At 51.1% G+C, this 14,740-nt stretch overlaps 2 protein-coding genes across 4 annotated transcripts in view; one reads left to right on the forward strand and one right to left on the reverse strand.

Annotated features, from left to right (window-relative positions):
- Loxl2 (lysyl oxidase like 2) overlaps positions 1 to 683 on the forward strand; it is a 79,982-nt gene extending 79,299 nt beyond the window's left edge. For all 3 annotated transcript variants that reach the window (XM_075949209.1, XM_075949211.1, XM_075949210.1), the window contains exon 14: positions 478 to 683. In XM_075949209.1, coding sequence (XP_075805324.1) covers positions 478 to 557 — 80 coding nt within the window. In that variant the 3' untranslated portion in view covers positions 558 to 683. The remainder of the gene's footprint in view (positions 1 to 477) is intronic.
- Positions 684 to 4,647: 3,964 nt separating this feature from the next.
- R3hcc1 (R3H domain and coiled-coil containing 1) lies at positions 4,648 to 12,222 on the reverse strand. The gene is made up of 8 exons (XM_075950086.1): positions 12,164 to 12,222; positions 11,722 to 11,849; positions 11,205 to 11,342; positions 9,887 to 10,577; positions 8,859 to 9,031; positions 7,452 to 7,522; positions 5,781 to 5,876; positions 4,648 to 4,947 (listed from the first exon to the last, which is right to left on the reverse strand). The coding sequence occupies exons 1-8, from the start codon at positions 12,170 to 12,172 to the stop codon at positions 4,814 to 4,816; spliced, it is 1,440 nt and encodes a 479-aa protein (XP_075806201.1). The 5' UTR covers positions 12,173 to 12,222; the 3' UTR covers positions 4,648 to 4,813.
- Between the last annotated feature and the right edge of the window lie 2,518 nt (positions 12,223 to 14,740).

Raw genomic sequence — 14,740 nt, forward strand, 5'->3', positions numbered from 1 at the left:
GAAGCCAGCATCAGATTCCTGGTTCAGAAAGAAAGCCAGCGATGCAGGAAGCCCTGGGTGGGGATTGGGTATTCACAGCCAGTCCTGGCCAAGGAGAGAGGCTGGTGCAGAACGGGCCGGCCTAGCAAGAGCAGAGCCTAGGTCTATATAAGGGCTGGAGCTAAGGCCATCAGTCCACTGTTCCTGTGACCTCAACTATGTAGGCCTCAGTTCATGGGCTCTGTGTATTGGGTTTTGCTGCTAAGCACTCTCCTGCCTTGTCACCAATGACGAGTTTTTCTCTTGGGGAACAAGAAGGAAAGCAGTTTTTGCCTCCGTTGGCATACGTCAGGCCTCAGTCCTGGTGGCAATGTCTGTTTAAACACAGTACCTGCCGAGTTCCTGGCTCAAGAGCTCACTAGTGCCTCCCTGGGGGAGGCTCACTGGGTCACCGCTGAGCCTGTACCTAATTCTGTCTCCTTGACGCCTGCTCTCCAGGTGGCGCCTTCAGTGAGGAGACGGAACAGAAGTTTGAACACTTCAGTGGACTTCTAAATAATCAGCTATCTGTGCAGTAAAGAAGACCCTGGGCCAGGCATGACGGCTCATGCCTGCTATCCCTGCACTCAGGTCAAGGCGGGAGGATTGCCACGAGATTTCCACTCCGGACATTAGATCTAACTTCAGTCTCAACAAAAAAAAAGAAAAAAAAAAAGAAAGAAAAGAAAAAAGACAAAAGAAAGGAAGAAAAGAAAAATGACTTCATGGTCACCTACTGAGTTCAGGTGACAGTGTCTCCTGGCCGGATTACCAGTTGCCATCTCCCGGCTAGCCAGCTCCGGCTGAGAAGAAAGGTGCTCCTTCATTCACTAGGCACGGCTGCGTGGTGTCCCTGTCCTGAGGCCTCAGGGGCAGGGGCTTTGGCACGTGGCTATGGGAACTGGAAGGCAAGCTATGAGCAGGTTATCCCATCCAAGTTTTGGCATATCCATAGTATAACATCACCACGCTCTGCATAGATGGCCCATTTTCTTCTGGAGATGTGGCAGGTGTGAACCACGTAACTGCGGAGGTGGTCAAGCCAGCTTCCATTTTCCCCTTCTTAGGTCATTTCTGGAAAACTTGAATATGAAGACCTCTGTATTAAGTGTTTTTTTTTTTCTCTCATTGTACAAACTTCTTGACCAAATCAACTTGAGGAAGGAAGGCTCTATTTGGGCTCGTGGTTTGAGGACCCAGTGCGTTGTCCGTGGCAGAAAGGGCACTGCAGGGGAGCTTGCGGTGTCTGGTTTCAAACTCACTATCTAGCTGAGGATGACCTTGAACTTCTGATCCTCCTGTTTCTACCCCCAGAGTGCTGGGGATGAAACCCAGGACTTCATACATGTAAGGCAATGTGCTCTTTAATAATTATAGCTGCGTTTTCAGCACCCACCTTTCTCAGCTGCTTTAAACATGTGCGTGTTCTTCTCCTTGCCAAACTGCACATTTTTCTGTATCTTTCTGCTCCACCTGCTCATCTTTTTTTTTTTTTAACTGTGGGCCTAAATAAGAGCAGTGGGCAGAACCATACATACCACAGCCTGAATGCTAGCCCATCTTAAAACGTCCCCTGCCAAAGAAATTAGTCCATTGTTCTTAAAACCCACTCTAGTGCTCAGAAAACAGGCAGGATACAGCTGGATTACTGCCAGGGTATAACTCAGTTCCAGATAGCCCAATACTCCAGGGCCCCACTGAAACCTCAGGCACCAGGCCTCCAATGTCCACCTTTCTCTTGGCATTCTGGTCTTCCAAACTCCCACCAGAATAGCCCATTCAGCTCTGTTCTCAGCACTCTAAGGCTTTTTGGGCCCAGAATTCCAAACTCTTCCAGATTCCTTCCTAAAACCTATTCTCAAAGCCCAAGAACTCCGTGGCCAATACTAATCTTTTCTCATTACTGCGACAAAATGCTTGACAAGAGCAGGCTAAGGGAGGGTCACTTTGGGCTTAGAGTTCAGAGTACAGTCCATCCTAGTTGGAGAGGCGTGGTGGCAGGTGCAGAGGGCAGGGGTCACACGGTGGCCACGGTCAGGAAGCAGATTGGTGAATGCTGGTGCTTCATTTGCTTTCGCCTTAGTATTCCGCCTCCAACCCAGGCCCGAGGAATGGTGCTAGTAGTGTTAACATGGGCCTTCCCTCTTCCGCTAAACCTCTTCGGGAAGCACGCTCAGAGACCCACCCAAAGGTGTTTCCCAGGTGGTTGTAATCCCGTCCAGGTGACCATCGAGGTTACCAATCACGACCTCTTCCAGTTAAACCAACTTCTGTATTCCAGGCAGTTAAAGCCACACTTTAAAGTACAGTAGCAAGACATGTATTCCAAGACTCCAAGGGGGGTGACTGAAGATTTGGATGGTTCTGCCACAGGACAGGAAGAGAAAATCGTGGGGACATGGGAGGGGCCCTTCACCTCCAAGTCTGGCTGAAGCTCTTGCCAGCTGACAGTGCTGGCACAGATAACATTGTGACTGGTGCTAGTATAGAAACAGTATTCATTTTACATAGAGATCTTTCAAGTAGGAACGTTAAAATAGCAAGGAATTATGACGTATAAATGCCCTTTCTCCTGTCTCAGCTGTAAACTTACAATTCCCAAGAACTTTACCAGAAACCTCAAGACCCTTGTGCTGGCCTCACGACCCATGGTTTCACCTTATCAGGGTACAGTCCTATCCCAAGACACCTCTGGAGCTACCCTATAATCTCACTATCAAGAAGGGGAAGAGGTTGGGAGTGGGACTTAGAAACCCATCGATAATAATCTCATTATCAAGAAGGGGAAGAGGTTGGGAGTGGGACTTAGAAACCCATCGATAATAATCTCACTATCAAGAAGGGGAAGAGGTTGGGAGTGGGACTTAGAAACCCATCGATAATACCAAAGACTTCCAAACCCCTGTGTAGAGCTAGTTCCTAAGACACGTAGGAACCACTGCCCTTTGAGAAGCCCCCACCCAGCTCTCAGGTGGGCTTTACTCTTTCCCTGAGCACCTCTTATTCCCTGTAACTTAAATTTATATTTAAAATATTTTAAATAAACTTTAACTCTGCTTCTTTCTGGCTCGTCTGAAGTTTCTTCTCTGCAGCAAAGTCAAGGACCCAGAGGTCTCTAAGGGGGAAGGGGACCTCAGGGCTGCTGTCGATGATGCAGTCTCCTGCAGCACTGCTAATGACAAGTCCGACTTGTGGTACCCTGCTTGTTGCTGCAACCATATACCCAACAAGAGGGACTTAGGGGAGCAAGGATTTAGGCGCGTGGTTTGAGGGCAGGTGCAGTTTGAAGCTATGGCAAGAGGCGCAGGGAGCTGCTTGCTCACATCTCAGTGGGCCAGGAAAAGAGAAGGCCAACACTCACATGAGTTTCCCCCTTCAGCCTAGGACCCCAAGGCATGGGATGGTGTTACCTGTGTTCAGGGTGGGTCTTCCCTCCTCATTTGGAAATGTGTCTCCCATAGGACTCTAGATCCAATCAAGTTGATGCTAAAAGAAAGCCATCACACAGCCCTAATATAAAATACCATTTTTTTTTCTATACCTCTGTAACTATTGTTGCTGTGATCGTACCCGAGAGAAACAATGTACAAGGAAGGAAAAGTGTTCAGTTGGGCTCATGGTTCAGTCCACTGTCAGCTGGCTCCATGTTCCTGGGCTAGTGAGACAATGTCAGTCCTAAATTATCGATTCTGCTATCAACTGGATTCAAGGTGATACCCATCAAACCTACCTCACCACACATACATACTTGTAGGTTGGAGTGAAATGTTTCCTCTTTATACCTAGGTTTCCTTCCAACCACTGCCCTTGGGCCCAAAGCTTCCTACATCTAGGAGTGCCATACATATTTCATCTCACACTTTCAGGAATGGTCCCTATGTCCTTCCAAAGTTCCCTGTGATCTGGAGGGCTCTATCAGTACAGGCTGCAGCTCTGAGAAGCAATTGGAGAGAACCGAGCAGCAGCTGAGGTCAGCTGTGGCCCGTCTTCAACAGCTGCTACTCACTGGAACTTGGGGAAGGACACAGCAGTGTGTCAGAAACAGGCAGGACAGCTAGCCACAGGGCAGCTTCCCAGGGGAGAGTGGGCACTGGCAGAGCAGGGCTCCTGTCCTCCATAAGCAATCCTGTGTTATGAGTGTGTTGACCCCAGCAAACCTGAGATCAACAGAGACCCCAATCTCCAGAGTGGGCTTCCAATACTACACCCAAGACTCGAGAGAGGCGAGCACTCTCCCGTCCTACAAGGATGCCCTGGGTCCGTTTCTGAGGGGACACCTGGCATGCACTCAAGTCGCACCTCTTGGCTTTGTTCGAGCTTACTTAGAAGGAGCCCTTTTGTGATCCACATCTGCAAATAACGCCTCAGCACTGACTGCTACACCCACAGCTGTGCACAGCTGTGCCCAGTTGCCCCCAGAAGATGGCAAGCTGGGGTTGCTGAAATGGGGATACTGAGCAAGTGACATGGAGCAAGTACCATGTACTCCCCAAACACGGCCACCTGTGCACAAATGCCCCTGAAGTGAAGATGGGACCTCTAGGCAAGGTGACCTGATGCTCAGTAACTATGGGCCCACGGTAAGAGATGGAACAGCACCCTCTAGTGTCCCTCAAGACCACACTTGGATGCAATCAACACAATGTTAAATTTTTATTTCTTCTCAAATTCTGGGACCAGCTCAACAAAAGCCTACCGTGCCCTACAGCAGCTCCAGCAGGGGTAAAGGGCTGTCCTTGGGTCATTGAAAGCATAGTTGGGGCCCAGCCTAGTCTGGACAGCTGGCTGTGGGGCCTCAAGATGGCAGGAGACTCGGGGCAGCAGGCAGCTCTTTCCTTCTGTTGTGTTGGAGTCCCAAGGCCCGGGCCACCAGCCTGCGGGCCACCGCCGAATCTGTCTGTGGCCTCTCCTTCGCTAGCTGCAGGAGCTCTGAAAGGAAGAGTCAGGGGGTGGGACTTGGATTCGAGGCCAGGGATGTCTCTCCTCTGGGTGACAGACAGAGCAGCCTTGAAAGCCAGATGAGGGTCGGCCCATGTCTAATGGTATGGAGCAGAACTGGGGCCCTACAGCAGCCAGGTGCCTGTAAGAGGGCCCCAGGCCTGTATTTCTGCCTCCCTGTGGGACCTGACACAAACTGACCCCTCCTGTCAACCTGGTTCATCGTGCGGTGGGGATGAGGAGGAACTAACCCAGCATCTCCTTGCTCTGTGAGGCCCTTAGGAAGGAAACACTCAGGAGAGGACACCTGGATCATTGGACATAAAAACGGGATATTGTTTCGAAGAAGCCTAGGACAAGCCACGTCAGCATTCACAGTGGCATGAATAGCTTTGGTAGACCTCCCTTGGGCCCATTCTGCTGGTTCCAACTTTGCTCCTCTTAGAGCACCATGCTTTCTGGAAGAGGAAATGGAGGGAGCTCACAGTTGGCATCCGGCTCCTGTACAGGTGAGGTAAGTTACAGAACCAAGGTCCCATCTAGGGCTCATCCCAAGGCCCAAGAACTTTTTACCCTTCCGGAGGACAGTCTTCATGGCCCTCTGGAAGGAAGGTGGGGCTCTTCCTAGATCAGTGACCAGAGGAAGGCATGAGAGGGAGGACAAACGCACATGGTACCTGACCCTAGGCCTTTTCCGGGCCTAAGGGATGCTGAGCCCCATTAGCTACTATAGCCCAGGCTCTTGAAGAGCAGGGAAATAAGGGAAAACAAACCAAACACAAATGCACACACAGCTTCCCCGTGGAGGGACAGGCTTCCCTTACTTGGCCTCTGCAAGGCTTTGAGCTTCGACTGCTTGGTTCCCTGTGTGAGCGGCCGGATCTTGAGCATGGAGAAATCCTTGGCCAGGGCCTCAGCAGCTGGAGAAAGAAGAGGAGATCTGGGGTGATGCTTGTGCTATGTGAACCGCCCACCCCAGGGGTCTGGAGTACAAGCATTATCCCAAACTGCCACAGCCACTCTATACATCCCAGTCCCAGCTGCTCGGCCCGATCTACCTTAGTAAAGGTGACGACAGTGTCACCTTGTGCCCAGATCCCTAAGGAACTGCACAGTGGGCACTGTCTGTACTGACAGATGATGTCCCAGCCCAGTGTTCAGATACTCACAGCAAGATATGCAGGCTCTACCTACGAAAGTCAGAACTTAGAGCAGACTCTCCTTCTATCCCTAAGACCCCCAGGGACTCCAGTACTCCCTGCACCACCACACTGAGCTAAGGCGCATCTGACACCAGGACATAGCAGATGTGTGATCTGGACAAAGAAACCGAGGCCGGGGCATGATAAGCTCCTGCTGTACTATTTATGGCAGGCCCAGGAGGCAGTACCCCAGTGTACTGGCTGGTTCTGCATCAGCTTGACACAAGCTAGAATCAGTGAGGAAGGAACCTCAGCTGAGGAAATGCCTCCCTGAGATCCAGCTGTAAGGCATTTTCTGAATTAGTGATCATGGGGGGGGGGGCAGCCCATGGTGGGTGGTGCCATCCTGGGCTGGTGGTCCTGGGTTCTATAAGAAAGCAGGCTGATCAAGTCAATAAGGAGCATCCCTCCACGGCCTCTGCCATCAGCTCCTGCCTCCAGGTTCCTGCCCTGTTTGAGCTCCTGTCCTGACTTTCTTCAGTGATGAACAGCAGTGTGGAAGTGTAAGCCAAATAAATCCTTTCCTCCCCAGCTTGCTTTTTGGTGATGATGTTCCATCGCGGCGATAAAAACCTTATCTAAGATACCTAGTCAGAACTTATTCTTCCGTAGTCCTCGGGGGCCACCTGACCTTTCTTCCTACCTCCCTTCCAGGGGCTCCCTCCCCATCACTCCCCCTGCTCCTCCCCATCCTCAGCTTTAGACTTTACAAGGGCCAGGCCAAACCCAAGCAGGGTACTCCCAGCTCTGATGTGCACACAGTTTTGGGTGAGAGAGTCTTATTTAAGTGGAATGACAGGGACAGCTTGGGACAATGGCTGAAGGGAGGCTGCATGGTGCTCTAGCTTCCACAGTGAGAGGCCTGTAATCCACCATAAACCCCAGCATTCTGGGGGGCAGGGACCCCACAACTGAGGCTGACATAAAGACTGAACGATAAGGCACCTGCTTGCATCCTGTGCTAAATGCCTGTGAGCCAGGGCAACAGCACCTGATGCCTTTCTTCAGTCTGGAGAAGGACCTATGGCTTGGCCCATGCCACCTGATCAGTAAATGTCACTGATGCTAACACCTCTGTACTGAAAGTGCCAATAGAAAGAGGAAAGGCTAAAGTGTTCCCTAGGCCACAGCCCCCGGCACCCAGACTGTGGTTCGGGCTTGCTGAGAGTCGAGCCCATGGGCTGAAGGTAGTCTAGACCTGGATATAGATGGCCCTCCACCTAGGGGACCCAGGCACCTCTGCTCTCAATGGAGCCCAGAGAAGGAGCAGAGCCCAACAGGAAGCCACCTTACCTGAGGCCTGGCAGGGAAAGATGCCGATGGCGTGAGTGTCATCCACCCACTGGATCTTGAACCCCTTCTCTCTGTGTGGGGAGAGGACACAGGAGCTCACAAAAGCCAGTGCTCAAGACCCTTCCCCTTGGATCCTGCAGACCAGATCCCTCCCAACTCAAGCCCGAGACCAAGCTATCTCCTCTGTTAGAAGCGATCACTGGCACACTTTCTCACTAGAGCTGCAGAAAGACCCACTGCCACCCTGCAAACAGGTCAGCATCTGGGACAGAATGAGACAGAACTAGAAGGCTCATATAGCCCAAAGCAAAGAATGACGACAACTCCCCAGTTACTGTCATAGCCAGGCTGAGCATGGGCTCTGAGTAAGAAAGCTAAAAGGTTTATGTGGTAGGAGAGGAGAGAGGTCCAAACAGGCATATCAAGGACATGGCTCTGGCTGGCCCTCTCCCTGTTCCTCAGGAAGCCATCACGAACTCTGTGCCTAGGGGGAACTAGAAGCAGTTTCAGAATGGCCCTACTCCTCTAGTGGCACGGCCCGCTCGACAAGGGATCAGTGGTGGCCCTGTGGGGCCATATAGTTAGAGACAGCTGAAAAAATAAACTGCCACCCTCTCGGCTGTCCCCTCAGCACGGCTGCAGAGGACAAGACACAGACGTATGGAAAACAGTGTCAGAGAGGAGGGCCAGGAATAAAGGGGTTTTGTTTTATTTTTATTATATTTATTTTATTTTTATGTGTATTAGTGTTTAGGTTAAATGTGTACCACATGCATGCCTGGTGCCCAAAGATTTCCTGGAACTGTAGTTACCAATGATTTTAGCTACCATGTGCGTGTTGGATCCCAAGCCCCGGTCCTCTACAAGAACAGCAAGTGCTCTTAACCTTTGAGCCATCTCTCCTGCCCCAGAAAGGGGTTTTAAAAAGCCCACATAGGTAAAGAAAAGACAAATGGAAAAAAATGCAAATTAGAAAAAAAAAGAAGAAGAAATGGCAAATGGTTGCATCCATGGGAATCTGGGAGAAGCCAAGGAGTCCTGTCTCTTGAGTGTCTCCCTCCAGGCTACATCGGACCTGCTCCAGCCAGGAACCCCCATACATAATCGTCGTACAGGATGGCCCTCAGGCTACGGGAAGCCCACTGACCCACTGGCATCCAGACAGCTGTGTCCTGGGACGGATAGAAGGCCTTGTGGTCCCAGCAAGGGTGTGCATATGCAGACCTTGGCCCACGTCTAGGCGGGTGCTCAAACACCAACCCTTCCCCTCCCTTAGTCAGAGTCATCAGGCTGACCTGCCTCAGAGCAAGTAGCCCAGACATCAACACCTCCCTCAGCCTTCCGTTCTGGGGCAAGCAGGGAAGGGCTACCCTAGCATCTCCCAGGCCTCCCGCCTTTCCTACTCACTGGAACTCAGAGAAGATGGCCAGCAGGTCCTCAGTCTTGAGCGTTGGCTTAAAGTCATAGATCTCCACCACGTGGGCCAAGTCCCTCTCCCCAGGTAGCTCTTCTGCAAAGGAGGATGTGTCCAGGTGGATCTTCTCTACCTCAATCTCCTTTTCAGTCAGGTTGGCTGTGATCTGGGAGCAAACAGACCCTTTGGCAAGGGAGAGCTGTGACCCAGCTGTGATTCCACCCCCCCCCCCCCAGCCCTGTCATGCTTTCCAATCTCATAGTTCTGGGGGAGAAGTCTGTTCAGTCGGAATCTGGTTATGGCAGCTTGATTTCTCAGAACGTGGGTGTTTTAGCGGAGGGTGCTTGGTTCTATGGAGTCCCCACTAGATGACTCCCAACTGCGACCACTGTGTTTCACCTGAACTTGAAAAGTGCATCCTATATACTACATACCCTTTTTACAGATGGAGGGGCAATGAGTTAAGTAGTTTGCCCCAAATTGCATAGTCTATAGAAAAAAAAAGCTGGACAAAGCCAGTATCTTTATTTTTCTTACTACAAATATGATATTCTCAAAGACTGTGCATAAAACAGCAATCAAAGATACCCAGCCTCTCCATTGGTCCAAAGTCAATGTTAGGGGCAGGCACATGGTCTCAAGAAAACACAATTTCTAAGGCAGAGCTCCAGGCAGGAGGGTGATTTTCTCGAACAGAGAGCAACGTGCCTGTGAGGACTATGTTTCCACCACCTTGTGATGTATGCACTACTTTTCTTCATATGAGGAAACGACTTTAAAAAGCAAATGACTTGCTCAGGGCTGACCATCTCCTAAACGGCTGGACTGAGACCCAATTACACCGTTCCTTCTCCAGGTTCCCAGCCTTCCATTACCCAACACCCAGGCCTGAGCCATTTTTCATACATCCCATTAGCACAGCCCCTCCCTCACCTCCAGCCCAAGGCCCTTCTCCCATACCCCTGAGGCCACACCCACCTCACCTCCGCCCTCCCTTTTCTGGATTCAAGAGCCTCATCACCTCCTGCAGTAGCTCGCTGAAACAGTCCTGGTGGGTGTCATCATCCTCTTCCTCCTCATGTAGCTTTTCTTCTTCTTCATCCACCTTCTCTTCCTCCTCCACCTTCTCCTTCTGCTTGCCTACATCCTCTTCTTCCTGACCCACCTTCTCTTTCTCCTTTCCCTCTCCCTTTTCCTCCTCTTGGTCCACCAGACTCTGCACCAGACGACTCCTACTTTCCTCCTCCAAGGCCAGCTGTGGGCTGGACCCCTGCTGCAAGGCTCTCTCCACCCCTTGTTCCTTCTCAGAAGGATTCTGGGAGGGCTCAGGGTCAGCCAGCTCCAGCTGTGAATGATTTGCATAGCCTGAATCAGCGCTCTTCGTGGTTCCCAGAGTCACCAACGTGGGAACTGCCTGGTCAGCTTCAGGGTCCCCAGCCCCGCTAGGCTCTTCTGAAACTCCACCAGCTGGGGCCTCTCCCCTGAGGCCTCGGATGGAGGGTGCTACCGGTTCATCTTGCCTGCGTCGCACGGGGGGCACATACAAAGGTTGATCCGGCTTCGGCTTCCATCCACGATGCCACCGGCCAGGAGGAACACCTCGAGAACCAGCAGCTCCTCCCTGATGTGAGGTGTTCCGGGGACCACGGTACTTGCTGGGATGGGAGGCAGGAGGGCCACAGGGACCAGAGGGGCCATCTGAACTGGGTACCCTGGAGTAGGAACAGAAGATTCAGAGCATGTCTGAGTCTACAGCAAAATGACTTACTGGAGCCACGACACTGCCAAGTCAGCATTAAGCAAAGGTCACAACCAAAATGACCCTCAAAAGAATCTCTTACAAAGGCACTGTGGCAAAGGCAAAAATCCTGACACACCCAAAGGGGCTCCCTCATGAACACTACAATCAGATTAGTGGGTGCTGAATTTTTGGTTACACACGAAAGACGGCTAATGCTTGCATTAGGAGCTGTTATTAGGATCAAAGTCACAGTGATCAGACGTCCGTGTGGTGAGATACACACGGGACTAGGGATGACTACAGGCTCTTCCCCTGAACCAAGGTCTCTCTGCAGCACGCGCTCACAAAGAGAGAGGTGCAGATGTACCCTTACTAGTCCAGCTACTTTTAGTGTGCACTCTGGCCCAACATGAATGGCTGATGTAGCCAAGTCAGCTGCATCCCCGAAGGAGCAAAAGACAATCTCAACTTCACACGACTGGGGGGTTCCTGGCCCTGGTTCCTGCCAAGATCTACCCTCCCTGGCTAACCAGCTAGCCCAACCATCACAAAAAAAAAATCAATTGCTGAGAGCCCTCCATGCGGTAGGAAAACGCACCTGATGTCCAGGTGACAGACGACGGTCCTCCTCTTCCAGCCCTCCCCAACAGAGAAGCTGCTCAAGAGATCAAAAGTCTCTGCTGTTCTATGGATCAGGTACCGCAGGCGGCTGGAGACTGGGGGGAAAAGGAGGACCCTGGGAAGGAACCAAACCAAGTATTAAGTCGGAGTATTTCGCCAAGGCTGCAGGTCCAGTTTCTGGACTTGATTCCCACGGAGGCCACTCCCAGGTTTGTGGTGGCTTAACACTCTGACCAAGCCGGTCCCTGGCTAATTGCAACGTAGATCACAGGGAGCTACAGTTCCCATCATTCCTAAGAGGGTGGGTACTTTTGCTTGAGTGGGATGACGCTCGGATACAAAGGAAAGATGTGGCTGGATAAGGCGGCAGGGGCTAAAGTCTCAAGTCAGGCGGGGCCTGGCCGGTGGTCCAGTCAGTTACCTGGGCACAGAACCTGGGAGAGGGGCAAACCCTGCCCTTCCTAGCATTAACGTCGCCCCCTAGTTCCCCGTACTTGGATAGCTGTTTCTGCAACAGGAAGCGATCCAGCTCCTCCTGGACCCGGTGGACAAAGTCATTTTCGGCCGAGGAGAGGAAGACACCGTCCAAACAGAGAAGGGCCAGGGTGACAGATGGCAGAGCCTGTAGGGGCAGTAGACAAGATCGGGATAAGAATATAGGCCCGGAGAGCGCTCACAATCCCACGTGTCCGTGCGGAAAGGTCTTCGGTGACTTTTGAATCCGTGGCCTTCGTGGAGTCCGACGGGAGGCGCGTGAGTGCGGGGCCGAGGGCGCTCACATCCGGGGCCGGACTGGGTCCTCCGCTCCCAGCGCCGCTCTGCCTAGCGCTACAAGGGTTTTCCAATTCACGGGCGCAGCCCGCTGAAACCGCCCCGCGACACCCAGCCGCCCTTCCCAGGAGCGATCAGGGGGCCCAGGAGGGGAGCCTCCGATACCTGCAGCATCCACTCACCGCGGCAGCTCGGAAAGTGGCCGCTGCGCTCTGAGTCCCCCGCCCCCCCTGCTCCACAGCGGGCTCCGCGCCATCGTGCGGCCGGGAGGAGGTATCGCACCCACTTGCCGCAGAGGGGCGTGTTCCTGTCCTGTTCAGAGGTGGGGCTGGGGCACTGCGCTAACCCGAAAGTCATAGGGTTTCTCCCGTAAAGATGCGACTAAGTGATTAATTAGACTCTTGAGAAAATGGAGGCCCAAAAGGGTGAAATGACTTGTCTAGAGTTACACATGTCAAAAGTGGTTCTGATTCCAAAATCATTTATAGCGGTATATTATTTGTATTTTAATAAATAAATCTTTCAACTCGAAAACCAGAAAAGCAAGGCAGCCAAGCTGCTAGAGAAGTCTTACCCTCTGCCAAGGCTGTGTGACTGTAGACTAAGCAGCCTAAGCCTCTCTCTCCTCATTTCATACTCTCTAGTGCTGGGATTAAAGGCGTGTGACTCCCTAGAACTAGAATTAAAGGTGTGAGCCACCACTACCTGTATTTGTTTCTGCGTTGATCTTGTGTAGCCCAGGGTGGCTTTGAACTCACAGAGATCCTTCTGCCTCTGCCTCCCAAATCCTGGGATTAAAGGTATGTGTCACCATTACCTGACCTTTAGCTTTAGCGTTGCCTCTGGTCATCAGGAAAGATTTATTTATTAAAATACAAATAATACACCACTATAGTTATTATTTCTTTTTTCTTCTAGAACCAATTAAGTTCACCAGACACTCGTGAACAACTACTACATGCTAGATAGTGGTGGCATTATGTATTTCTAATTCTAGAGTCCCTTGACCTGGTACCTAACGGAGGTAGAAAGAAGGAAAGGGGAGGCTGGAGCTGGGGAGATGGCTCAGGGGTTAAGAGGGTGCGCTGCTCTCCGGCTCTAGTTCCTGAAGACACCAGCACATGGACATGTGCGTGGCACACATATAAATAAGTAAATAAATCTTTCTTTTTAAAGGGCTGGAAAGCTGACTGAGCTGCTGAGAGAGCACTTATTGCTCTGAGGAGACCCAGGTTCAGTTCCCAGTGCCCACATGGTGGTTTAGAACTGCCGTAACACCATACGGCATGAACGTGGTGCACAGGCAGTCATGCTGACAAAACATTTAGGCATATAACAAAATGAATAATGAAAAAAAAGTTTTTGAGACAGGGTCTTTCTATGTATCCCTACCTGTCCTGGAACTTACTCTATAGACCAGGCCAGCCTTGAACTCACTGAGATCCTCCCACCTCTGCCTCAAGTGCTGGGATTAAAGGTGCCACCTCCACCTGGCTTTGAATAAATCTCCAATAAAAAAAATAGAGTGACTGTAGAAGAACTTGTTTCACCTTTGTTCTCCGCAGGTTCACACACACACACACACACACACACACACACACACACACAATGGGAATAGAAACAGCTTGAAAATTTTGATAAGATCAAAATTGGGTGTGGTGTGTGTACCTGTTCATCCAGGGGCTTTGCAGTGTTTGCATGATATATTTGGGGGGGGGGGGTTGTGGAAGGACTGTGAAGTGGTATGTGTGCATGGTGTTCATGTGTGTGAGAGAGTGTGTGTGTGAGAGAGAGAGTGTGTGTGTGAGAGAGAGTGTGTGTGAAACTAAATTATCACTGAAGTCTAAGAGGTGGCTGAGTGGGTAACGGTGTTTGCTGCTGAGTTTGACGACCCCAGTTTGATCACTGGGACTCACACCACCAAAGGAAAGAACTCCCCCCCACTGTCTTCTGCTCTCCACCTGTGGACTGTGACATGTACATACACACATACACAAAATCAATCTTAAAAATCATTACTGGTTGTAGAATACTTTTTAAACCTCCGAATCCAAGAAAATCAGTTATGAATACTTGTAAGCACGAGATGTCCCCCAGAAATGGGAAGGGGGCAGAGTATTTACTATTTTCCCTTTGCTGTGTCGAGTGCCTCTGTGTATCAGCACAAAGCTTAGGGAGGAAGGGTTTGTGCTTTAAGGGACACGTTTGTCTCGGCACGGAAGGCATGGTGGCAGAAGTGTGGGAAACTGGTCACAGTTGGATAGCAGACAGAAAACAGGAAGTGGCTGAACTAAAACAACCACAAGGCCCACCCTTAGAGACCCATTTCCTCCAGGACGACTCCAACTCCTATAGGTTACATAGTCTATCAAACCAGCACTGTCAGCTGGGCACCAACTGTTCAAACACAGGAACGTGTGTGTGTGTGTGTGTGTGTGTGTGTGTGTGTGTGTGTGTGTGCGAAAGCAGGAGGGGGGGGTCACTTCACATTCAGAATACAACAGCAGAGATAAGGAAGGCTGTAGGGAAAGAGTAAGAGTAGGAAAGGAAGGGCTGGGAAAGACAGAAGGGCCAAAGGGAGAAGCCAATGAAGAGTCCACCCTTCCCCTTTCTACCTGAATATCCTCTGTGGGTGTCATCAAAATCCCAGGCGGTTTTTCTGTTGTCCCTCAGTTTCTAGGAGACCACTGCCCCAGCCTAGCCTGAGTTCTAGACCTTCTTAAAGGACCAGAGCAAACAGTG

The sequence above is a fragment of the Microtus pennsylvanicus genome, chromosome 15 (genome assembly GCF_037038515.1).
Source record: "Microtus pennsylvanicus isolate mMicPen1 chromosome 15, mMicPen1.hap1, whole genome shotgun sequence".
Taxonomy (NCBI): domain Eukaryota; kingdom Metazoa; phylum Chordata; class Mammalia; order Rodentia; family Cricetidae; genus Microtus; species Microtus pennsylvanicus.